This window comes from Pseudorasbora parva, chromosome 17 (assembly GCF_024679245.1).
Source record: "Pseudorasbora parva isolate DD20220531a chromosome 17, ASM2467924v1, whole genome shotgun sequence".
In the NCBI taxonomy this organism is placed as follows: domain Eukaryota; kingdom Metazoa; phylum Chordata; class Actinopteri; order Cypriniformes; family Gobionidae; genus Pseudorasbora; species Pseudorasbora parva.
In genome coordinates, this window is record NC_090188.1 from 22,953,992 (window position 1) to 22,978,445 (window position 24,454).

The following is a 24,454-nucleotide window of genomic DNA, read 5'->3' on the forward strand; positions in this document are numbered from 1 at the left end:
GGGAGTAGTAACTGCAGCAATAGGCTGTAAAGGAGCCAACGGAATTTTCTGATTTGGCTTCCCGGTCATTTGACAGGGATGACAAGACCGTATATAGTTAATCACATCTCGCTTAACTCTAGGCCAATAGAATTTTCTCAGAATTCTGTCATAGGTCTTTCGTACACCCATGTGACCAGCGACGCCCTCATGGGACAGTTGTAGGATGGCTTGACGAAAAGTAAGAGGAATCACAATTTGAATTCTGGGATCTAGCAAAACATCAGAACACATGGGTTGTTTCCTACAGAGCAATCCATCTGTAACAAAATAAAGAGGAAGTGATTTATCACCATTTACGTCATCCACCAAAGAAAACAGATCCTGAAGGGTGCAGTCCGACTGCTGTTCTTTAATTAATTCATCTCGAGTGACACTATAAAGTGGAGATAAAGAACAAGCAGTAACATGGTCATCATGATTAAATGGACTTTCAGGCATGAAATCAGACTTTTCCATGGTATCATCAACCACAGGCAGTAAATCAGACACAGAGGTTTCATCTTAAAGACTAGTGCACACCACATTATTCTCTGGTTGAGAGGAATTCACAGACGATAGAAAAGTATCACTAAGAATACTTTTCCCTTCATCTTTTACTTTCTTAGCCTTAGCACGAGTTATCGCACATGCAGGGAATAAGTTTGGACAGTCACGGGAGTCATCCATTTTCCTTACAACAGGATCTACTATAGGCAGAACCCCACCATCTGATTTTTCCCACACATTTCCCCCTGCTAGATCATTTCCAAGTATGAAACTGACACCAGGGACAGGAAGCACTGAACGAACGCCTACAACAACATCACCTGATACTAGTTTTGAGGCAAGATGAATACGGTGTAAAGGAACTTCCATAAACCCCATCTCAAACCCTCTCACTAGTACATGAGTTCCAGTAGCAGTTCTATCAGACAAAGGCAGAAGTCCTTCCAATAAAAAGGACTGTGCAGCTCCAGTATCTCGGAGAACACGAACCCGAACAGTCTCCTCAGATCCAGGCACAGACACGGCCCCTTCTGTAAGAAATGGTGCATAATCATTATGAGTCTCTACTTCTGAGATATCCCCATGCATGTTCACAAATTGGGCAGGACTAGGGTGCTCACATGATGTAGAAATTAAACCAACCGTTTTAGCGGACCTCTCTTTTTTCTTAAGAAGTACACAATCAGAAATTTTATGTCCTGCCTTCTTACAATAAAAGCAAACAATCTCCCCTTTTAATCGTGTATGAACAGCATGATCAGAGGAAGAATTAGGAGTAATATTCTGTCGTACAACAGCCGCTTTACTCTTTCCCTGAACACTCGTCTTAGGTCTATGCAATTCATTTAAATGGCTAATAGAACTTCGGTGAGTAAGAACAAATTCATCGGCCATGAGAGCAGCGTCTGACAGTTTGTTCACTTTATGCTCATTTAAATACATAGCAACTGCATTCGGTACACATTGTTTAAACTCTTCCAAAAGAAGCAGCTCTCTAAGCTGTTCCTTTGTGTTTACTTTCATTGAGGTGCACCAACGATCAAACAGGTTTTCTTTTTCTCTAGCAAATTCAAGATAAGTGCATGTCTCAGGTTTTAAAAAACTTCTAAATCTCTGACGATATGCCTCAGGTGCCAATTCATATGCTTGCAATATTGCAGATTTAACAGTATCATAATCACCGCTTTGTTCAACAGTCATCGCAGAGTACACTTCCTGTGCTCTCCCGGTTAAAACACATTGTAACAATAACGTCCAAAATTCTCGGGGCCATTTTAACGACTCTGCAACACGTTCAAAATGAGAAAAATATTTCTCTACCTCCCTCTCAGAAAACGGCGGTACCATCCTAATGTTTCTAAAAACATCAAACACAGATGAAGTTGAGACTGGTTCAGTCGATGGCACAGAGAGTGGAGTTTCAACTGGTTTTGCCTTCAGCTCCAACTCAAGTTTCCTCAACTAAAACTGCCTTTCATCCTTCTCTCTCTCAAACTCTAACTCCAACTTTCGCATCTCAAACTGCTGTTGTAATTTCTTTACTTCAACATCTCTCTCAAACTCTCTCTCTTTCAAAGCACAAGCATCTCGCTCGGCACGAAGCTTATCAGCATCAACACATAACTGCTTTTCTTGTAAAGACATCTCGCTAAACTTTACATTTCTGTCAGTATCATGACAAGGAGACAAAGACTCTTCAGGATCAGTAACTTGAGCTCTTACCTCTAAAACACCACGTTCAAAAAGTGCGCATTTCACAGTGTTCGTCAGAGTTTCTTTAAGCTTTTTATCGTTACTGGTCAACTCCACATCAAAACGCTCAGCAATCTGTAACAACTCTTCCTTTGTGCATCTCTCCAGTAATACTTCTGAAGGAAACACAAAGAAATCTTCGACTACCGAAGACATTTTTGCTTAAACGGGAGTTAGACTGATGCTAAACAACACCAAAACACACGCATGCGTGACTGACACCACTATAAACTACAGCGTTTAGACTACAAATCCCATAAGCCACTTCACCAGGGATCGTCACAGCATAACACGCTCCTGTTGTAAACCCGCCTAGTTACAAGATAGATGAAAACTTACCACGAATCGTTCTCACATCTTCATACTCTTAGCAGGCATAAACAAACAACACGGACATGAAAAGCAACAAAGTGTCACCTTAAATGAAAATGAGAGACTTCAGTTCCTAACTAGAAACAAAACTAACTAAACCTACCTGATCTTCAAAGGTGTACCGGACTCGAGGCAGCATTTAAACGCTAAACTCAAGACAATTGGTACATTTAAACCAAAAGCCCGAAGCGTACCCCCGACAGAGATTTAAAACCTCCGCCCAGAATAACCTTCAAAAATAAGAAAGGCAAAACAACAAACAAAATAACAAACAGTGCCTCGATGGAAGGATTGTAAACCCAGCTGAGGACACTCTAAATAACTGAAGTCTTCTCATTTACACAAGTGAACACTAAACCAATATACACTTACTTACACATGCAGCAATTCAGGACGAGCCTCCAATTTTATGTTACGACCAGCTCGCTTTAAGTCGCAACATAAAAGAGGTATCAAACACCAACGTTTAATCAAAGTAAATTATATTTATTGGTATTAACAAATATAACAATAATTACAAATAACAAACATAAGTCTAGGGAACTAAAGAAACAAAGATATAAACAAAATATTAAAGCTACATGATATAAGAAAGGTACAAGAAAGAAACTAAATGAAAAGCAAAGAGCCACTCCCGTGAGAAACTATCCCACAGAGAGTGCTAACTCAAATGAAAACGAAGAGCACTTAAATACCCTAATCTACAAATTATCAATTAAGAAGAGGGTGTGACTCAGAAACTCCCACAGTCTGCCACCAATGGGTAGAGAGAAACACTCAGGGTCGTTACATACACACTAAAAAATATCTACTTTTTCTTCACAAAAAGAGTACATAGCCTACTTTTGGGTCATGGTATAAGTAGGCAAACTGGAATACAGCACAAAACATGGGAAACTAGGATACATAGGTTCAGAAATGCAGTACAGACGCATACAAGACTTCACAAAGAGTGACTGAGGCAAATGGCACCCTAAACCCTCACAGTCTTCCTCTGAGTCTGCACTTTCATGACATAATGCCACTTTGACTGCGGGTAAAGTCTTCTGCGTAGCTTGTAAACTTGCAGGCTCAGCTGAAGTTAGGGTGACCACCCGTCCCGCGTAGCGTGTGCGCGCCCAGTGTTTGAAGCCAAATTTATGCGTCCCGCAAATTGAGACCGTGTCACGCATAATTAATGCTTGCTCAAAAAAAAGTTGGTCGCTCTATATCCTCGTGCCTCAGGCAGCCAAACCAACATTACTTGACAGTTCAGCACGCTACTGTTGCCACACCCAATTTTGCCACACCCATTTTGTTGCCACAAAATGCTTTTCTTACTTAGTCTTTTTGTCTTGTTTCTTGCCAAAATATAAATAAAATTTATCAAGCAAAAGTAATTGTCTTGTTTTGGGAACAAATAACTCAAAACTAAGAGTTTTTGCTTAAAATAAGACAAATAATCTGCCAATGGGGTAAGAAAAATAATCTTAATTCAAACAGAAAACAATATTATTTTTCTTACCCCATTGGAAGATTATTTTGCTTAATTTTGAGTTATTTTTTCCCAAAACAAGACATTTTTTTTACATGTCTAGTAAATGTTTCTTAATGTAAGAATTTTTAGATATTTAGACTTGAAACAAGACAAAAATACTCTAAAAATAAAAAATACTAAAAATACAAGTAAGAATGCAGTGCAGACTTTTTTTTTTTTTTTTTTTTTTTGCAGTGCAGACTTTATTAACATGGAAGTTCACCATCCTTCCCCCCCTTATCATTCCATGAACCTCTGGAGTTAACTTTTAGTTTAACTTTAACTTAACACATTTTTTTTTTACTGTTCCTGTGGTGTTGAGCAACTATAATTTCTGTTAATCCTATAATTTTATATTATAATTTATTTAAAGTTAATAAATTGTAATGAAAAATAAATAAAGTAAAATAGCTTAAGTAAATCGTAAGTGGAAGTGCATCTGTCAAGTCATTGAATGTTCAAAATATTATCACATGTTTAGGGGAATAGGGCATTATTAATATACCATTTACGGTCAAAATACCACGCACACGCAAAATACCGGCAGTTCAATAGGGAGCGCGCGTCTCTTAAAGGGGCCGCACTATATTCCTACTCGTGGAGTATGGACCTCCTCCAGGTATGGTGTGGTTCTGGTGTGCTCACTGGTACACATTACCAATTTTTCATACGAACTGTGCCCTGCTCTGAATTAAACTGCCAGTGTAAAAACTCCCTATGTATTCTTAAAATGAGAGAAATCAATACTTACTCTTATTTTTTAAGTTCAGGCTTAAGAGACATGAACAATTTCTTAGATAAACATCTATGACCTTTGATACATCTAATCTTCATGCTGTATTGATTATTATTGAATAAGTATGCTTTCACTAATAATAAATGTACATTTGCATAAAGCATGCATATTTGTCCATACTCATGTTGATTAGAGTATTAAAAACGTAATTTTAGATCTACAATTGCTAAAAATGTGCGATTAAATTGCGATTAATCGTGAGTTAACTAATGACAATCATGCGATTAATAGCGATTAAATATTTTAATCGATTGACAGCCCTATTAAAAAATAATTACTGTAGAGCGAAAACATTTTCATATAACTGCCTTATTGCAACAACCAATCAATAAGCTTAGTAGTAATGTTTAGCCAATCACGTATTGTTGAGGGGATGGGAAGATGAGTTTACGTCTGCTAGTGAAATAAACTTTTAACATATTAAATGACACGAGACGAAATTCTCACAGGTTAAGCTGCAAATACATGTTTGACAACAGTTATACTGAGTTGAATTAGTTGACAAGAACTGGTTATTCCATTTTAAAATTAACCCAATTACTGAACACTGATATCTTGTTACAGTGGTCATATAGCAGCACAATATCTATATTTGTCTTCCTTGCAATAGGCTTTGTAGCTATTTGTTATAAATTAATTTTGTATATATAAATTATATGAATTTGTTGGCAAAAAATAAATCATATATAGCTTATATTTACTGTCAAGTGATTTTGTCCCAAATTGTTAAATTTGTGTAATTTGAGAGTAGTCATTGAGGTCCACCCTATTCCACCAAGGTCCACTCAGTTAAAAATTTCTGGCCTCGCCACTGGCACGCGGCAGCCATTATTAAGTCCGACAGTGCAGTGAAGTGTGCCATTTGGGGTTCAGCTTGAGTTAACTGGGTTCATAAAGACTGGGCTTAACATGAAAAATGAGACGCAGCTGTAAGCAATCAGGCATGATAAAACCAGGCAATGGGTTATGGGAAATGTAGTCCATGAGGGAATGACAATGGTCTGGGAAGGAGGGTACCCCAACTGGTTATCGTGTCAAAATTATTATATTTTTTCTTCATAATAGTGAAGTACTATTAAATGTATTATTTATTATTATTTGTTTCATTTAATCTAATTTTGTATTTATTTACATTAATCAACATTTTTATTTATTTAAATCTAATGTAATCTATTTAACAGATTAATAAATAATGTTGTTACATTATTTTAATCTAATTTATTATTATTTTAATTTTTTAATCATATTACTCTTGGAGTCCCATTTGGAAACCCTGACCTATCATGAAATGTAGTCGAAATGTAGAGAGTTGTGTTTATTTAATGTAATTGCCCTTCTTGATGATTTTACTTTAGTTCTTGAATGCTCACAGAAGAGAGACTGATGATTTGTGTCGTTTCTTCCAGATAATCGTGTATTCTCTTGGTATGACTCTGTATTGGTCAGTTGATTATCATCTCCCTCAAAACCAGGTCAGTGTCACAGAAAAAACACAGATTTTTATTAGATAAGATTGAATGAACAAACCATACCAGTGAAGAATAAGCCAGCTACAATAAACATTCATCATACTTTCCATCTGTAAATATACTGGAAATGTGTTTTCTGCTTGTTTAGCCCATTCAGCTAAGTGACTCTCTGAATTGCCTTCTCCTGAGCATGTGTGAGGACATGGCCCATCGGCGAGCCAACCTGAACTCCATCTTGGAAGTGTGTGAAGCACACCATAAAGCGTCTCTCCTGCCTCCTCCCAACAAAGTCATCAAACAGCTAGTAGAGGATGTCTTCCAAGACTCTGTGAGTTAAAAAAGAGCATTTATACCTAAAACACTTCTCTGCTGATCAATTTAGAAAAATGGTAGCCAAGAAGTTCACCCGATCTTCATTTCCAGGTGGATCGAGCTGCTTTAACTGAAAATGTTGTGCAGTTGAGTGGGAAAAGTCAGATGATCAGAGAAAGACTTCATGGTAGGAATACCTTTGAATCTTAAAATCCTGTTGTCTCTTATCCTCTTATAGTTGTTAAAATAATGTAAGAAGTGTAGTTAAATATGTAGTAATTATTTTACTAATAATATATTTTGTAATATTTAGGGGCCAAGCACCAAACTAGGCACCTACGGTATCCGTTAGTGTTCTTCGTTTTCTTCTTCCGTTCTTGAAGTCTATGGCAGCCCATAGAACCATATGGTAAAAAGCTATGAAATTTGGCACATACATACAAGACAGTTTAAGCATTAACCATAGAAATTGTGGAGCATCTAGCGCCACCAGCTGTCCAAAATTTCCCTTACATTTATGCTAATAACTTTTGAACCGTATAGGGCTAGAAACAAAATTCTTTTCAGTCATGAAAACGTTTTCGCCATTTTTAAATGTTTTAACCCATCCTAGTCTGTTTGTCCTCAATTTTATCAAAATTGCTGCAAATCATCTTTTCAGTCCATGATTACAAAAAATGGAAATCAAATTGATTCGTCCAATCATACTTGAATAACACGCAAACAAATTTGACGAAGAGCATGACAACATTTTGTTTAAAATTATATTTTACGAATGCATCGGTGTATCAAGTAACTTGGAAAAGTGTTATTGACACCATGCCCTGAAGGTACTCAAAAAGTTGCAAGGCTGCACCACCTTGTGGTCAACAATTATAATGAAAAAAAAATGCTAATTGCTTTTGAAAAATTTTGCCTATTGAAATTAAACTGGTCTTAATCGATTCCTTGGGTCATGCCAAGACCATAGATACCAATTTTGTTGTATTTGGACAATTGTTTTCTAGACTGTAGCTCTGATTTTCATGAAAATTGAATCAGATCCTTGTTATACCTTGCTGGCAAAAAAACAACAACGACATAAACCCCCATAAAAACAATGTCATTCAAGTCAGTTCATCAAACCTCTCATTTAATGTGAAAACTAATTCTACGATCAACACGGACGTGTACTTGGGGCTATAATTTAATGGACGTGAGGCTATATCTTTGCAACACTTTAGTGTATTGTGTCCAAACGTGGTGTTTGTTATGAATATACATTTTGAATGAGGTTTTTGCTGGTTTATAACTACGGAACAGACCAAAAATCTTACTGAAAATCTGTCACAACACTGACTACACCAGATCAATTTGGTGTCAGTGCCTGCCACCTATTGTCAAAAGTAATAATCAGTTGTCACATTACAACATCACAAAACTGTAAATACAATACAGTTGTTATTGTATTTATGGGCTTTCAGCTATTTTGCTTAAAACCGTCTCCAAATGTCTTTAATCGTATTTGCGGTTGGTCTGATGCTCACTGCCTTGATTTTTAGCTCCTCATTGTACAGACTTTACATGGGCCAACATATTTTTAAGAGAGCAATGAAAACATACTAGTTTTATATTATTTTAAACTGCTACAACTGTTTCAGTTTGAGGAACACATGATTTTATAGAATGTAGCCCTTTAGAAAGTACAATTTTGTGCTTTGGAATGTAGTGAAGTAAAAGTAAAAGTTTTCCAGAATAAAAATACTCTGATAAAGTACATAAAAAATATATGTAAGTATAGTCACGAAATAGAAATACTTTGTTACTGTCCACCACTGTTTATAGAAGAGTTTTATTGTGTCATGTTACAATCTCTGCACGTCAGATCCTTTGCATAACAGGTCTAAGTGGGTTTTGATGCCACACATTTGCCTTATAATCTGTCCTTAACTAACTGTTTCACTGGTAATCCAGACATAGTCATTGGATTATAATGTTTATCCTAAAAATTAAATCAGTAAAACCCTCCAGGTTTGACGAACATGTGCGTAAGAAAGCACCAATGCACCAATAAAATAGTGTCCACAATTGGATTAACAGTTTAACCTAAACCTGAACATGGGATTACAAAAGGCTGTAATCAAGCTCAAAGCATTGATGCTTCAGCGGAAACCTATAATGTAAGCATATGTTTGGCAGCTTTCCAGAGGTCTTACTTGTATAACCAGGTTCAGTATAAACTGCTGTGTGTATACAATTAGTGCACAGGATACAGTGACGGGTTAGTGATCAGGTCTCTGTTGAGCAGGTAAGCGTGGACCATATCCTGGTTATACAGAGGGGAACGGAGCTACGGGAGAGACTCGCAGACTGTCCCTGGACTCTGAGCTGAAGCAAGGTGGGCTCATACACTACCGTTCAAAAGCTTGCGGTCAATAAAAAAAAAATGTTTTGGAAAGAAACCCTTTGTTCATCAATGCTGCATTTATTTGATCAAAAGTACAGTAGTATTTTTTAATATTATTCAAATTTTAAATATCTGTTTTCTTTTATATATTTTAAAATGTAATTTATTCCTGTGATGGCAAAGCTGAATTGTCAGCATCATTACTCTAGTGTCACATGATCCTTCGGAAATCATTCTAATATCAAGAAACATTTCTTATTATTATACATTTTTGAGATTTTTTGATGAATAGAAAATGTAAAAGAACGGCATTTATTTAGGGTTCGTACAGGGTGCTTGAAGTGCTTGAATTTGACTTTGAATTATTATTTTTTTGAAGTCTTGGAAAACCCTCGAAAGTGCTTAAATTATTGAAAAACAGTATATGTGAAATTAGTGTTTAATGTTATTGATAAAATATTATCATACAAAATTAATGCTGCAGCCCATCATAGAGCCGTGAGCTAGGAGCATGATATTGCTAATATAAATAACCAAGTATATGATACAGCTTTTATTCTTTAGGTCAATCATATATTCATGAGAAAGAAATCAGTTTGAATAAGGAAATAACTTTGTCATTGTATATTTCAGTGGTTAAAGTTAACACAGTCATTGCATGGCTGCACTTTATTTGTACAATTTTATTTTTAATTGATCTATTTACCTTTTTGTAGATTATGAAAGATAATAAAGATATTGTTTAATAAGTGAGATCTTTGATTGTAGTCCTTGAAAAACAAAAAAGTAGTGCTTGAAAAGTCCTTGAAAGCACTGGAACCGTTTTTATTTGAGAGGAAGAAAATCTTTGGTAACATTATGAATGTTTTTACTCTCATTTAATTCATCCTTGCTGAATAAATGTTTTTTTTTTTTTTTTTTTACTCAATGCCACATTTTTATCAAGTTATGTAAGATAATTATTGAAACTGTTGCTGTTTGTTAAATTGTGTAACCTGTATTTTTATTGTCTCTCTTTCCCCCCCTTATTTTCAGTATTCAGTTTAGCTGATTTGTTTTTTTCTTTTCAGAAATTTCCCATCAACAGAAAACCTGGTCTCTCAGAAGTAGACCTAGTCAGACCACATCCTATCAGGGCTCAAACAGGTTGGTAGTCTTGTTGTGTACTTTTAAGCTATTCTATATCAAGCTATTAGTGTTAATGCCAGTTAATGCCAGTTAATGCCAGTCTCTGATGCTTTGGTATCTCAGAAATCCACCGGGGCTTCACCATAGACGAAGCACAAGTTGTTGGCTGTCCCGGAGTTCATACCACAACGTTCCCAACCAGGGTGAAGCCCGTCCTTCTAGTCCCTGCATTACTCTTAGTGAGTCTGCAGTCAGCCTCTCCCAAAGGAAAGCTAAGGTAGTGAGCTTAATATCTGTGCTGTACTATAATATGAATGGTGCACCCAATGCTAATTTAATAGCAATTGTCTGTTGTAGAGTCTTGGACCTGAATTTACCAGGATGATTGATGAACCTCAAATCGTTTTGGAACTGCCAGGATCTCTAGTGGTAAACTGCGTTTCTGTATTTTTTTTAACATATATAATGACCTTCAGTTTTAAGCGGTCTGTTCAGCTTTAATGCATTCTTGGGTTGCAGAGGTTGCGTCTTTAGCATATTTATCTTCTTCTCCCTTTCTCTCTCGATCGATACAGTCGAGGAAAGGCAAGTCAGGCTTCTCTCAAAGGGAAGTTAATGTGATCATGCCAAATGAACAGTGTGTGGCAGTGAAATGTGACATCAAGTCCCGTGGGAGAGATGTTTTCGACATGGTTGTGGCGCATGCTAACCTCGTGGAGCACTTTTACTTTGGCCTTGCTTTTATTGATGGTAATGCAATCTTCTTGTGTGTGTTGTTTATATTATCCACATTTTGAGCTGTCTTGCATAAGTGATTAAGCATTAATTACATTTGCCTTCTTTTTTAGATGGTGAATTTTTCTTTTTGGACCCCGAGACAAAAATATCAAAGGTTGCCCCAGATTACTGGAAGAAAGTGGCTTCTGCAACATTTACGCTTTTTCTCCGTGTAAAATTTTTCCCTGATGACATCTCCTACATATTGTACATATCTTTTTTTATTGTTTACATATACTGTGCATCATATTTAGATGGTCTGTTTAAAGACCCCTTGATATCAGGCTTTTATATATGTCTGTTAGGTTTGGGGTCACCTATGTGGTAGTAGACTCCAAAAATAATTTTTTTAGTATATATACACTATTTTATTATACACTATTTTAAAGTTTGGGGTCAGTAGGATTTTTTTTGTTTTGTAAAAACAAAAAATGTAAACTTTTAATTGAACAAAGATGCATTAAATTAGTCAAAAGTGACAGTGAAACCTGTTATAATAGTAAAAAAAATATTATGTTTTAATTAAATGCAGACTTGGTGAGAAGTTAATTCTTTCAAAACATTAAAATATCTTACTGACCTCAAACTTTTGAACACATTTTAAAGTAGTTTTTTTCTTTGTCACGTGATATCATGGGGTTTTTAATGATCATTATTCCTAATTGTTAGCTGTGAAATCTTGTGCTTTTATTCCAATGCTCACTGTTTGTTTTTGACTTATTATTTTAAAAGGCATAGACTTACACGACACCAATACTATCTCCAGCTGAGGAGAGACGTTCTGGAGGACAGAGTTTGCTGTAAGGAGGAGACGGCATTGTTTCTTGCTGCACTAGCACTGCAGGCTGAGTTTGGAGATTATATGCCTGAAGTGAGTCCGATATTAGTTAACATTTTAATTTCCAACAGACCTAACAAGACAGTATTTTGAGAAATCACACTGACTTTTTTTCAGGTATACGGGAAGAACTATTTCCAGATGGAACAGTACATCTCTAAGAGAGTCATAGAGAAAGTGGCCTTGCCCTGTTTAAGAGAGGAGTTGCCAAGGTTACATGCCAATAATGCCCAGATGCTTCCAGAAGTGGCTGAGATGGAGTTCTTAAAGGTTCTTTCTTTTGACCTTCAGTCTAAAATGAGCTTATAAAACTAAACAATAAAACAAATAAACTCTCAGATCAATATAATTGTACTTTTTTTCAAATATTTGGATGATAGATCATAGTTGTAAATACCTCCTGTCGTGTTCCTGCCTTTATAGATCGCACAGCAGCTTCCAGAGTACGGCATGCTGTTTCACAGGGTAGCCCGTGAAAAAAAACCTATTATTGGAGAGCTGGTTTTGGGAATTTGTGCCAAAGGTATTCTGGTATATGAAGTCAAGAACAATTCTCGTTTGTTCAGCCGCAGATTTCATTGGACAGAGACAGACAGTCTGTCAACAAGTGTGAGTTTATGGGTGTTATTTGTGTGGTTTCTATTGCTTGTTTAGCTCTTTTTCTTACTTAAAGGTGCACTATGTAGTATTTTTGCAGTGAAATATCCAAAAACCTCTTGGCCAGTGTTATATATTTTGTTCAGTTGAGTACTTACAATATCCCAAATGTTTCCAACTATTTGTAAATTGTGAGAAAATTGCTATTTTAACCAAGGAGCCAGGGCTTCTGAGGGAGCCGCCGCGCGAACGCACAGAGTAACGTCATAACATCATTGTAAACACACTCAAATATATCTAATATGCTAAACAGAGCTACGTTACCTCATACTCATGTCCGGAAAAGCGGAAATAGCGCATGCGACTGTGTCCCGTCATAATAAATAAGTCCCGCTGCTCGCAATGCGTGTGTTGTTCATCTCATTAAAAATCACTCAAGCGGCTTTGCTCAGCTCCACAGCACTCAGTCCTGCTCTGCTTCATACTTAAGTAACGTTAATAACTGCATCCATCAACATGAGTCCTATCCGATTTTTTTCCGCTGGCTGTGAGGTGTAGACCACATGTCCCAAGATGCTGCGCTCAAAACTTGGCATCATCAAACTACGCCTTTGTTTTGAACAGGCCACCTCTAGCGGACGGAAAAGTTGCATAGTGCATCTTTAATTAAATCCAGTAACCTGCTATTTTAAGTTAAAAACACCTACAGTACATGATGTTTTGGATGAAGATTTTAATCACTTTGTTAATCCTGCCATAGAGACGAAAATTTACGATTGAGTGCAGCCCGAGTGGGAAGAAGCACTCGTTTGTGACGGAGAGCTCAAAGATCGCACAGTACCTCCTGAACCTCTGCTCAGCCCAGCACAAATTTCACAGTGAGATGACTTCTCGTCAGCTGACCTACTGTTTAGCCTCAGGTGTGTACTGTTAAGTTTAAGACATAAAAAAATGTATTCATGCATATGTATAACCCTGTGCTGAATATTGTTTAAGTTTGTACATGACCGTTTACCAAAAGGAAAAGGGAACTCTTATTATGAAGTCCCCCGGAAGTGGGTGTGTGGTTGTTGTTTTTGTCCCCGAGCACGATGGCTGAATAAACGGGTGATCGTTGAACTACTGAAACGTGTATTTTTGTGTAACATGTACAATTACTTGTGTATACAGTGTCTTTTGAAGTTTAATACTTGGGGCCAGGCACGATGCAAGTGTTTTTTGCTAGTTTCAGCCCAACGCATTTATCATTTTCACATCCAGCTCCACATTGTTTAAATAGCAAATGCATTCATGCTCATCTGTTCGCCCCTGGGTGTGCTGGTCTGAAAATGAGGTGTGTTCAGTCGCGTTGTTGACGTTTTGCTATTTTAAGGCAACTGAAAACGACTGCGCCATTGACCAACAAAAACCTGGTCTAAAGTCAATAGCTCAGAATTTTTTGTGTTATGTAAAGGGCGCGTTAGTAATATACACCCGTAGGCGGGTACACAATGTGTGTACACTGCTTATTATAAACACAGGGACACGCAGCAGCACACAAACGTTTTTAAATATTAAAAGTAAAAGTATTCGTCTCCAGAGAAGCGTTAAGTCTTTCCGTTACAAATTGCACCATGTAAATAGAAATCCTGGCTTTTAAAGGGAATGGGAGTCGAGTCTTTGATTGGTTTATTGTATGTTATGCCCAAAACACACCCATGACTCATTAAGAGACTAGGTACAACCCTTTGGATCATGCACCTGACGTGTCAACCATTTTTTTCCGTTGTTAAACTAGCAAAATTCGGATTCGGGTACGTCCTGCAAGTGGACCTGCATAATGCGCTTCAGACCATGCGCTTAGCCCTTAGAGTCCAACGGTCTGACAGTATAGTAAAAATGCTTATGCATTGCATTCTTTTCATACAAATTTTAATACCCATTTTATCATTACAAATTATATATGTATTTATCTTTTCCAAAGAGCATGTAATGCTTCAATAGACTCTCCAGATGGAAAATCAGAAGTTGATGAAAGACTTTATTTAACAAAACCTTTTTTTTTTTGCATTTTAAACCTGTTTGTTTTCCATTTTTATTAGTTTGTTTTTGTCACTTTGTAGTTTTTTGGATCATGAATAAACAGAATTTTATCGGAGTTAATTTCTCTTATCTCTCATTCTAGATGACAACGTAGCAAAATATACATCAATATGCCGTGCTCGACACAATCAGATAAAGAGGCTGTCTTGCTCAGAGATTGTGCTCAATAATATTGGCTTGAACGTATTACCAAATGAATCCATGAGCAAGTCCTGCGATGACCTGTCAGCAAAGATCGGAGTTCGGATTCGGCAACAGAGCGAAGTAAATTACATTTCTGAACCAAGAGCTCCAAGTGAACTGAAAGACCAGAGCCAAAACAGCAGGTGTGCCAATGGATCTGCTCTGCACCATTCAAATCCTACTGCAAAACCAAATATGTACTAAAGATTTATTGTGTTGATCTTTCCTCCTTGCAGCCCACCAGACACTTTCGGTCCTCCGATCTATCGCATCATGTCCAATGTCTCTTTGCAAAAGCAGGATTCAGAGGTTCATTCCACCACCTCGTCTATAAGAGGTTATGACTGAAATTAATCATCTAATGATCTAATGGGAACTTTATAATTATTAACATTTCAACAAACATTTAAAACAACAGTTATTCTCAACATATCATGATATGATAAATGGGTATTTCAACTAAATCTTTTTTTTCTCAGTGGACACACCAACAAGAACAACTCCGGAGAGAGAAATGATCTGTGTTACTTTAAAGAAGGATCCTAAACTTGGCTTTGGTGAGTAAAAATAAGCACGCATCTTTTATATAATATGACTTGTTTGCGGTAAATTTGCTCCAAAACACTGATGTATCACCGTATTTGCAAAGGTTTTGTAATAGTCGGGGAGGACAACACAGGGAAGTTAGATCTCGGAATTTTCATTGCATCCATTGTTCCCGACGGACCAGCCGATAAGGACGGCAGAATCAGACCAGGTGAAATCCTGACCATTTTCCCTCTTTTATGCTAAAAGAAACAGAGGAAAGAAGCTGAAAGTCCTTTTCTTGTCTGTTTAGGTGGGCGGCTGATCTCTCTGAATAAGATCAGTCTAGAGGGGGTGACTTTTAATATAGCTGCTGCCATACTGCAGAACAGCCCGGATGAAGTGGAGCTCATAGTGTCCCAACCCAAACGTATGTCTTCATATTGTAACACGAGATTCCATACTATTTCTTATACCATCTTAATATGCTAAGAAGTAATCTGTATTTTTTAAATTACATTTGGTGATATAAATTTCTCACTTCATCTAGTAAAATGTTTACATTTTGTTTTCATGTTTAGAGGATTTTCGGGACAGTAAGACCTCACTGGCTGCAAGTAATTTAGGGATGATGCTGGAAAAAGGGTTTGGCTCTCAAAGCACCCTGAGTGCAGAGTACAGGCCTGTGATGGAAGAGCTGGAGGAGACTCTCTCCAACATCATGGCTCCTAAAATGGGCAAAAGGCTGCACATACCTGTGGTGCGGATTTTGGATATTCAGGTGTGATTTATAGTGATGCAGCTTGTCTAGTTTATTCAAACATCTGACATACTGATTTTAACCACAATTATCTTTTTAATTGGTTAATCCTATGCAGGATGGGATGTCTAATAATTCCTCTAGCTTCAGCTTGAAGCCAGGTGAAGTAATCTACATGGAGCTCAGAAAGATTAACAGCAGCTTGGGAATCAGTGTTGCTGTGAGTTTTTACTGTGTGGCATTCATTTAAATTCTCCAATCTAAAAATATGGATGATGATACTATTATTTAATGTAAAATTACTGTTATAATATAAATCATTTAATTTTTAGGGGGGAATCAACACTAATGTTCATCATGGAGGAATCTACATCAAAAGCGTGATGCCAGGAGGAGCGGCAGATCAAGATGGAAGAATACAAATAGGTAAAGATCCATCATTATCAATGATAAAAGTATACATGATACATATTCTGATATCAACATTTCTAAAATAATGTTTTAAATGTCAAGATAAAGGTCGGTATGATGAAAGAAGTCTCTTGTGCTCACCAAGGCTGCATTTGTTCGGTGAAAAATACAGTAAAACAGGAATATTGTGTATTATTATTATTATTATTTTTATTCCTGTGATGCAAAGCTGACTTTTCAGCATCCTTACTCCAGTCACATTATCCTTCAGAAATCATTCTATTATGCTGATTTACTGCTCAAGAAACTTTTCTTATTTCCAGATTCTAAAAATCTAAAAAGAACAGCATGCATTTAAACACACATCTTTTTTAACATTATAAATGACTAATTTTGAAATATACAATATTTTAACAGTAGTGGTACGTGTTCACGTTTTTTTTAGTGTGTTCTATGCATATTTATAATCTCTTTGATGATGCACAAATATGACTCAGATGTTCCTAACATGCTAATGAGCATGAACATGCAACTCCTGACTGGTTGTGATGCATGACTGGTGTTGACAGCTCAATGATGTGTTGTGTGTGTGTGTGTGTGTGTGTGTGTGTGTGTGTGTGTGTGTGTGTGTGTGTGTGTGTGTGTGTGTGTGTGTGTGTGTGTGTGTGTGTGTGTGTGTGTGACAGGTGACAGGCTGCTGGAGGTGGACGGCTGTAACCTGCGTTCCGTCACACACAGGCAGGCAGTGGAGTGCCTAAAGAGGACGGGAGAGGTATTGACATGTTTGCTTTACTACAATCACAACCGTTTATGCATATGATTGAGCCTACAGTATAAGTCTAGTGCCCATGACTCGGAAGTTGTATAAGACTGTTTCTGCTGAAAGTAAATCTGGTATTTATTAATATTTTGAGCTTAACATTAGCTTTTATTTTTATATTTAAACAAATATTTGATGTGCTTTGTAATTTTTAATACCTTTTTTTTCCAGTAAATTTCTGTTTAGCTTTAATTTATTTGTATTTTAGTTGTAGTAGTTTTATTCATGGTATAAACTTATTTGTTTTTTATTTATTTTTTCCATCTAATATTTAACAATAACACTGACTCTGAGGCAGAAACATGCATCTAAATTAAGTGAAGACTTATACAACTGACAAACGTTTTGACATGTGAGTCAGTTCAGTCTGTTGTAGCAGAGCACTTGGATTAAGTTTTGTTTTTGTGAACAGTTAAAGAGCAGTCGCTTTCGTTTAATCTTGAGAAGTAACAGCCGTAGATGTGAACTCTAGCACAAGGGCAAGCCAGAGGTCACAGTATGTCTGAAGGGCATTTGCCCCTTTCTTCAACATGTCAGTTGCTTTAGGACAACAGCAGCCTTGTGTCTTAAGGGTTCACAGACTGCACAAAAGGGAGATCTAAAGTGACACATGGTTGTGAAAGCATATGTGTTGCTCATTATTTTAGTCTGGGCTAATAAGATTTTCTGGGGTATGACGCTGAGCTGTGCGTCGTCATACTGACACACTATGACACTTAAGCTAAGCAATCTTCAGCCACATGCACGGGTTAGGTAACAGGCCTTTTGCTAAGCACACTGATGATATAGGAATGTTTACCATAGGTGTGCAGCTGATTTGGCAACCATTGTCTGTAACAGTAAAATAACAAGACATGTTGCTTTAATGAGTGTTATTTTCAGGTGGTGAGCCTGGTTCTTGAACGAGAGCCTCCGGTGGTTTTGGATACTTTCAGTGCTTCATCCACATTGGAGAGACGGAGATCTCCTTCACCCATCAGTGTGCAGAGCGCACCCACCCCCCTGAGGAGAGATGTGACCATGGAAACGCCCTTGTCTGTCAGGGCCAAGGACTTCAGCTTTGTGTCAGATGGTGAGGCGGGGATCAGAAAGGGGGAGAAAAGACTGCAAAACATTTCAAATGAATCTGACAGGGACACTGTGCTAGTTGCCAGACCCACGCAACTCAAAGACCTAGCCAAATTTAGATTTTATCCTGGGGAACATTGTTTTGTATGTATATATTATAACATTTTTGTACTAGCATATGTTTTGCATCAAGCGTGACAATTAGTCACTTTTACAGGCAACATTTAGTTTCTTTTCACTGAATTTCTTTCTTCTGTGGGACACAAAAAATGAATTTTTGAAGAGTACCTTGGACACTTATAATGAATTTAATGAAACTGAATGAGGTCTGAGGCTGTCAAGTTTTAAAGAGGATGCAAAAGCATTATAAAAGTAGTCCGTTTGACTATGTTTCAAATCTTCTGATGTCAGTGTATTTTTTTTAACTACAACTATTAAAAATCTGTTTTGTTAATTGAAATTAAGGTGATATAAAATATAAATATTAGATGAAAAACATTTTAAATGAAAAATGTTGCTTTTTTATTTAACTGAAACAAATGATTTTAAGTTGAAGTACTGATTACTTAGCCTGACAAGCCAGACCCACATCAAGATGTTTGGTCTGGAAACTCACCATAGACAGGGCTCAATCCGAGGGGCGGGATAAACGGTTGCCTTATAAACTCCCTCTGCACGCGATAGGATAGCGCTACACCAACCAGAGCAACGAAGGTGAAACAGGGCTCGCTGACAGATTAAACATTCGCCGTATCCGGTCGGCTAAACTACAAACACATCTTCCCTTTTTAAGAATGACTTCAGTGCCGATCTTTGTTCTTTTCTCAGAGAAAAGCTTAACTCCAAGTCTTCCAGAGTCGTGGTCAGAGCTGATTCGAAAGACCGCCGCCGTTCGGCAGTTTCTGTGTTTACTAGAAGCACGCAAACGCAACTCGGCCGTCGTCATTATGGCCCCGCCCGCCGACTCTATACATGATGTGATTGGGCCGTCCAGATTTTGAGGAACACAGCTCAGAATGGTATTGAGAGTTCCTAGACGACACTTTCGGGCAAATTAAATTTAGATTTAATCTAGTCTAGATTTCTAGGCTACTGATTACTAAACTAAAACTGAAATATTAAATTAAAGCAAAATATAATTATTTAAAAAACAAGATCTTATAGTAATACTATAATAAAAATACTTGACAAAATTACCATAACTTGAATTAAAATTGTATTGATTAATTAAATAAAAGCAAATAAAAAATATTAATGAATACTATAATAATATATAAATAATACTAAAACAACACTGTATTGTGTGACAGTCCTAATTTATTTTCATTATTTTAAAGAGTTACCAGGATATACTGTAATTCCCACAGAAGAACATAATGAGAGTGAGCAAAATAATAACAGAAAACATTCATTTTGGATGAATTCTCCTTTAACTGGTCACTGTTTTTTTTGTGTTTGAGTCGTAACCCATTATTAACTACAAACTGAGATAGTTCTGCTCTTTCTTTGTGGCAGATTACATCCGGGAGGTGAAGCTTCAGAAGAGTCTCAGTGGCCTGGGGTTCAGCTTCCTTGTGTCTGAGCTGGGTCCTGATGAGGGCACCATAGTGCATATTAAGAGCATTTCTTCTCGTCAGCCTGCAGGGAATCGTGGGCTTCTGAAGGAGGGAGACATAATCCTGGCTGTCAATGGAGAACCTGTTAGAGGCTTGGCCTATGAGGTAAAGCATGCATTATTTATCCAGCATCCCAAGATTGGATGCATCAAAGCAGTTTGAGAGACAAATAGCTCTTACAGATGTACTGAGATTCAGATCATATTTATATATGTATATAGGACAACAAGGCTGTAGCTTAATACATTTTTTTGTTTGATTCATTACACCATAATGTGTATGTAAGGGCCAAGAAGCACAATTAGTTTCTAAAACTTGTCTTTAATACACCCATTTGTGCTTTATTTATTTTAAAACAATATAGTGGATTAAATAAAACAACTAATACATTAATGCATCAAAAGGCTAATCAATCCTATTTTTAAAAAAATAAAAAAATAAATACTTTTATTTTTAATAAAGATGGATTAAATTACTCAGAAGTGACCTCTATCACGATTTCCACAAAAAAATTAAGCATCACAGAAAAGCAGGAAAATCAACATATTCGAATGTCGGAAGGATCGTGTGACGGTAGTGATGCTGAAAACTCAGCTTTGCCATCACAGGAATAAATTACATTTTAGAACACAGTTATTTTAGAATTGTAATGATTTTGAACAATGATACTGTTTGTACTGTATTTATCAAAAATTCAGCCTTGATGAGCATAAGAGACGTCTTTAAAAAATTCTTACCAACCCCAAACTTTATTTTTATTTTTTATTTTGTGTTTATTTTGAAAATTCGTGAGTACATTCTTTCCCTTTACATATAGTGCTCAAAGCAATCACAGTCTCTTTACAATGTATATACATGTACAGTTACCTGATTCTCTTAAATAAAATTTGTACTCCATATTTGTTCAATTGTTTCAAAATATAGCCTTTTTTTCTCTTCTTTCTTACAAATAGAAAGAAAAAGAAAAAGGAAAGCATTAAAAATAATAATAATTAAAAAAAAAACTATGTACATCCAGGGAGAAAACGTGTCTTAGTTAAATTCCATACAGAATAATATCAGTCTTCTATTTATATTCAGCAAAATCAGGCCTTCTTTCTGATATATATTCCACCCATTTCCTCCATTTTTCCAAAAACATATCCTTCTTTAAATTAACAATAAAAGTGATCTTTTCCATCATATAAATCTCTATAGTCACATCTATCCGGTTATCTAATGTCGGTCTCTCCTGTTTTAACCATTTGCGTGTGATTGCCTTCTTACTGGCTGCTAAAAGTACACCCATCAGGTATTTATTATCTGTTGATAATATATCTGGACATACACACCCTTAGAAAGCAAGTTATTGTATTTTGGCTATGTCTCTATTAAAAATATGCTCAAGAGCCTCTTGTACTTCTTTCCAATATTCTTGAATATGTAGACATTCCCAAAATATATGATAATGATTTGCTTCATTACATTCACAGTTTCGCCAACACTTTGGAGTGTTATTACTGTATTTGGCTATTTGTATTGGTGTTATAAAATATCTAATATTTTTCCAACAGTATTCCTTCCTATTTAGTGAATTAGTTGACTTCCAATTAAATTTCCATACAGTTGACCACTCTTCATCAGTAAAGACTGTTTTACTTTCTGTCATCCATTTCTCTTTTATGTAAATTGTAGAGCGTGTTTTCATATTCATTAAACTTTTACATACTGTATCTGAGAAACTATCTTATATCTAGTACCTGATGTGTTTGTCTTCTTAAGCAAGTCTATCAATGGATTTGAAGTATCTTTAATTTTAATTTTATTTTTTTGGTCATAATAATTTCGAACCTGAAGGTATCTGTAAAAATCTTGATTTTCTAGCAAAAACGTTTTCTTTAATATTTCAAAGCTTAAAATTTCCCCCTTTTCAATAATGGTGCAAAAGGAAGTAATTCCCCTTTTTGCCCACATTTTAAATCTGTTATCAGACTGATTTGGGGTGAAGTCTGAGTCATAAGCAAACCATTTCAAGACTGTAATGTGCTCTGATAAATTAAATTCTTTTATCACTGCTGCCCAACCCCAAACTTTTTAACAGTAGCGTATGTCTTTTAAACACCGCAGGAAGTTCTACATCTCCTACAAAAATCACCGTCTGAGATCAGGCTGTCAATCTGCCGACCCTCACAGGAGGAACATAGAGACATTGAAACCTCTCTGGTAACTTCCTTTTTCTAAATTGTTAAGAACAACACATTTGACATCCTATTTTTCTAACTCGCATTGCTTTTTTAAAGGGTCCTGACACATTTACAACCCGTGAACAGAGATCCAGATCTCTAGACCTGCGTGCGAGGTCTGTTGCCCCAGACTTCAGTGAACTCCTCAAGAAGCGTGCAAAAGAGATGGGTCTAAAGAAAGAAGTTTCCCCAGAGAGAACCCAGGAGATTCCCTTGACCCAACAGAACCAAGACAGTGATATGGTGGATACGACTATATCAGCCCCTCCACCACTACCTCCACGTCCATCCTCAGGTGAAGCTGGAGAATTAAAACCTCATGACATAGTGAGGGTGGAGCATGAGAACACAGCTCCACCCCCAACTCCTCCCCCAACACCAAGCATTATTAAAGTGACAACAGCCAACACAGCACCAACTCCAGCAGCCCCTGAAACAGCCCATCAGCAAGAGTCAAAAGATGATATCATCTCAAAAAGCAGTCATGTCTCAGCTTGTACCAGGTAAAGGCTTGTTTATTTCTGTGATATGATGTATAAAATGATGAATACGATCCTAACATTATAGGCCAGATTTACTAACAGCTGGCTCCAACACAAATACTTTTTTTGTCGTTAAAAAAAGCTGTCACTGCTGTTTACTAAAGACACTCAGTGAAAAATTAGCACTGAAAAGGCTTGAGCACAATAGGGTTATTTTTACTTGCATATACATTTGTAGGAATTTACCTTTCAGATGCAAAATTTATAGCCTGGATGCCAGCCGAACTTAGCCCTGCCCACAACATTTTTAGGTCGGGCAGTTCGGTCTGGCCTCGCTCCATAGAGGAGTAATTGTCCCCGAACAGAAACTGTTCGGACCAATGAAATCATCAGGGTTGGCTTTAGACGATCAACAGTAACGCAATCATGCACGTCATCAAAAGGGCTTGGCAGAGAGCTTGTTTGTATCTGCATTCACCATCACACTTTCTCTTAGAAATTATGATCATGTTGGGTAGTACTCTGTGTATCATTAAATTATTTTATTTTTTTACAACACCGGCAAAGATCGTGTATTCCAGCCTGATTTCAGCGCGTGTGCAGACAGGGTTGCCAAGTTTTTACAACAACACCCGCCAACTACTAGCCCTAAACAATAGCTTCTCGGGGGGGTTCTCCGGGGAAAAATGGTGTTTGGGGGGTAAAATGTGTGTTATTTTGGCAAGGTTGCCTGCCAAAATTCGCACTCATGGGTCTATATATCACATAATCCCTTTAACCCGTGGACATCCCGCGGAAAACAACCCGCGGAAAAAACGCGGACTTGGCAACACAGTGCAGTTGAACTCTGTTGACATTTGACAATGCGTCGCTTCTTTGCTCTGATTGGTTGTAGCTCTATCCAATTGATATCTTTCCTGGTTCGGTTAGAATTAAGTGTGAGGAGAGTACTTAAATCAGCCATGTAAGGTGATACAATGGTTTGTGCTAGTCAGTTTTCTGGTATTTGTGCTGTTATTTAACGCCCCAAAAAAGCTATTTAATTTGCAATGCTCTTGGTAGATTGCATTGATCATTAGGGAAATGATCTGGCTGCGCCTTGCACGTCGTTAGTAGATCACGTCCTGAATTTTTCACTCCCATCGGCACTTTTTAGGAATTGCGTTACACGTTAATCTGCAGTGTAAATCTGGCCCTAGATGTAAATGTATTGAATCAAATTTTATTTTTGACAATAATACTAACACTTTCATATACACTAGCATTCAAAACTTTGCAGTCAGTGTTTTATGTTTTAGAAAAAAGTATTTTATGCTCACCAAGTCTGCATTTATTTGATTAAAAATACATTAAAAACTGTAATTTTGTTAAATATGTTCTCCGTGAACATCGCTCTGGACTCAGGGCGGCAGAGAGGAAATGGCATAAATCTAAAAACAATACTGACCTTGCCTTTTATCAGTCTCTTCTCTCTTCTTTCTCTACAAATGTCTCCACTGCTAAAACAACATACTACCACAACAAAATCAACAATTGCTCTGACTCTCGCCAACTCTTTAAAACATTCTCCTCTCTCCTTTGTCCACCTCCTCCCCCTCCTTCATCAACTCTTACAGCTGATGACTTTGCAGCATTTTTCACCAACAAAACAGCTCTCATTAGCAAACAGTTCTCCTCATCACTAACTGACACGCAAATCTCAACAACTAACACGAACACGCTTCCATCCTTCTCTCCACTCTCCGAGGCAGATATTTCTAAACTCATCCTTTCCAATCACCCTACTACCTGTCCACTTGATCCTATTCCCACTC

General features: G+C 37.0%; 1 protein-coding gene across 5 annotated transcripts in view; it reads left to right on the forward strand.

Moving 5' to 3' along the window:
- ptpn20 (protein tyrosine phosphatase non-receptor type 20) overlaps window positions 1-24,454 on the forward strand; it is a 78,024-nt gene that overhangs the window by 34,397 nt on the left and 19,173 nt on the right. For all 5 annotated transcript variants that reach the window (XM_067420647.1, XM_067420646.1, XM_067420651.1 and 2 more), the window contains exons 4-29: window positions 6,371-6,436; window positions 6,582-6,761; window positions 6,857-6,932; window positions 9,033-9,122; window positions 10,202-10,277; window positions 10,383-10,536; window positions 10,617-10,688; window positions 10,835-11,009; window positions 11,108-11,243; window positions 11,769-11,907; window positions 11,992-12,144; window positions 12,298-12,483; window positions 13,232-13,391; window positions 14,636-14,879; window positions 14,973-15,073; window positions 15,216-15,293; window positions 15,386-15,493; window positions 15,575-15,691; window positions 15,843-16,042; window positions 16,140-16,241; window positions 16,354-16,447; window positions 17,119-17,204; window positions 18,135-18,324; window positions 19,836-20,041; window positions 22,043-22,138; window positions 22,216-22,661. In XM_067420647.1, the coding sequence (XP_067276748.1) occupies window positions 6,371-6,436; window positions 6,582-6,761; window positions 6,857-6,932; window positions 9,033-9,122; window positions 10,202-10,277; window positions 10,383-10,536; window positions 10,617-10,688; window positions 10,835-11,009; window positions 11,108-11,243; window positions 11,769-11,907; window positions 11,992-12,144; window positions 12,298-12,483; window positions 13,232-13,391; window positions 14,636-14,879; window positions 14,973-15,073; window positions 15,216-15,293; window positions 15,386-15,493; window positions 15,575-15,691; window positions 15,843-16,042; window positions 16,140-16,241; window positions 16,354-16,447; window positions 17,119-17,204; window positions 18,135-18,324; window positions 19,836-20,041; window positions 22,043-22,138; window positions 22,216-22,661 (3,731 nt within the window). The remainder of the gene's footprint in view (window positions 1-6,370; window positions 6,437-6,581; window positions 6,762-6,856; window positions 6,933-9,032; window positions 9,123-10,201; window positions 10,278-10,382; window positions 10,537-10,616; window positions 10,689-10,834; window positions 11,010-11,107; window positions 11,244-11,768; window positions 11,908-11,991; window positions 12,145-12,297; window positions 12,484-13,231; window positions 13,392-14,635; window positions 14,880-14,972; window positions 15,074-15,215; window positions 15,294-15,385; window positions 15,494-15,574; window positions 15,692-15,842; window positions 16,043-16,139; window positions 16,242-16,353; window positions 16,448-17,118; window positions 17,205-18,134; window positions 18,325-19,835; window positions 20,042-22,042; window positions 22,139-22,215; window positions 22,662-24,454) is intronic.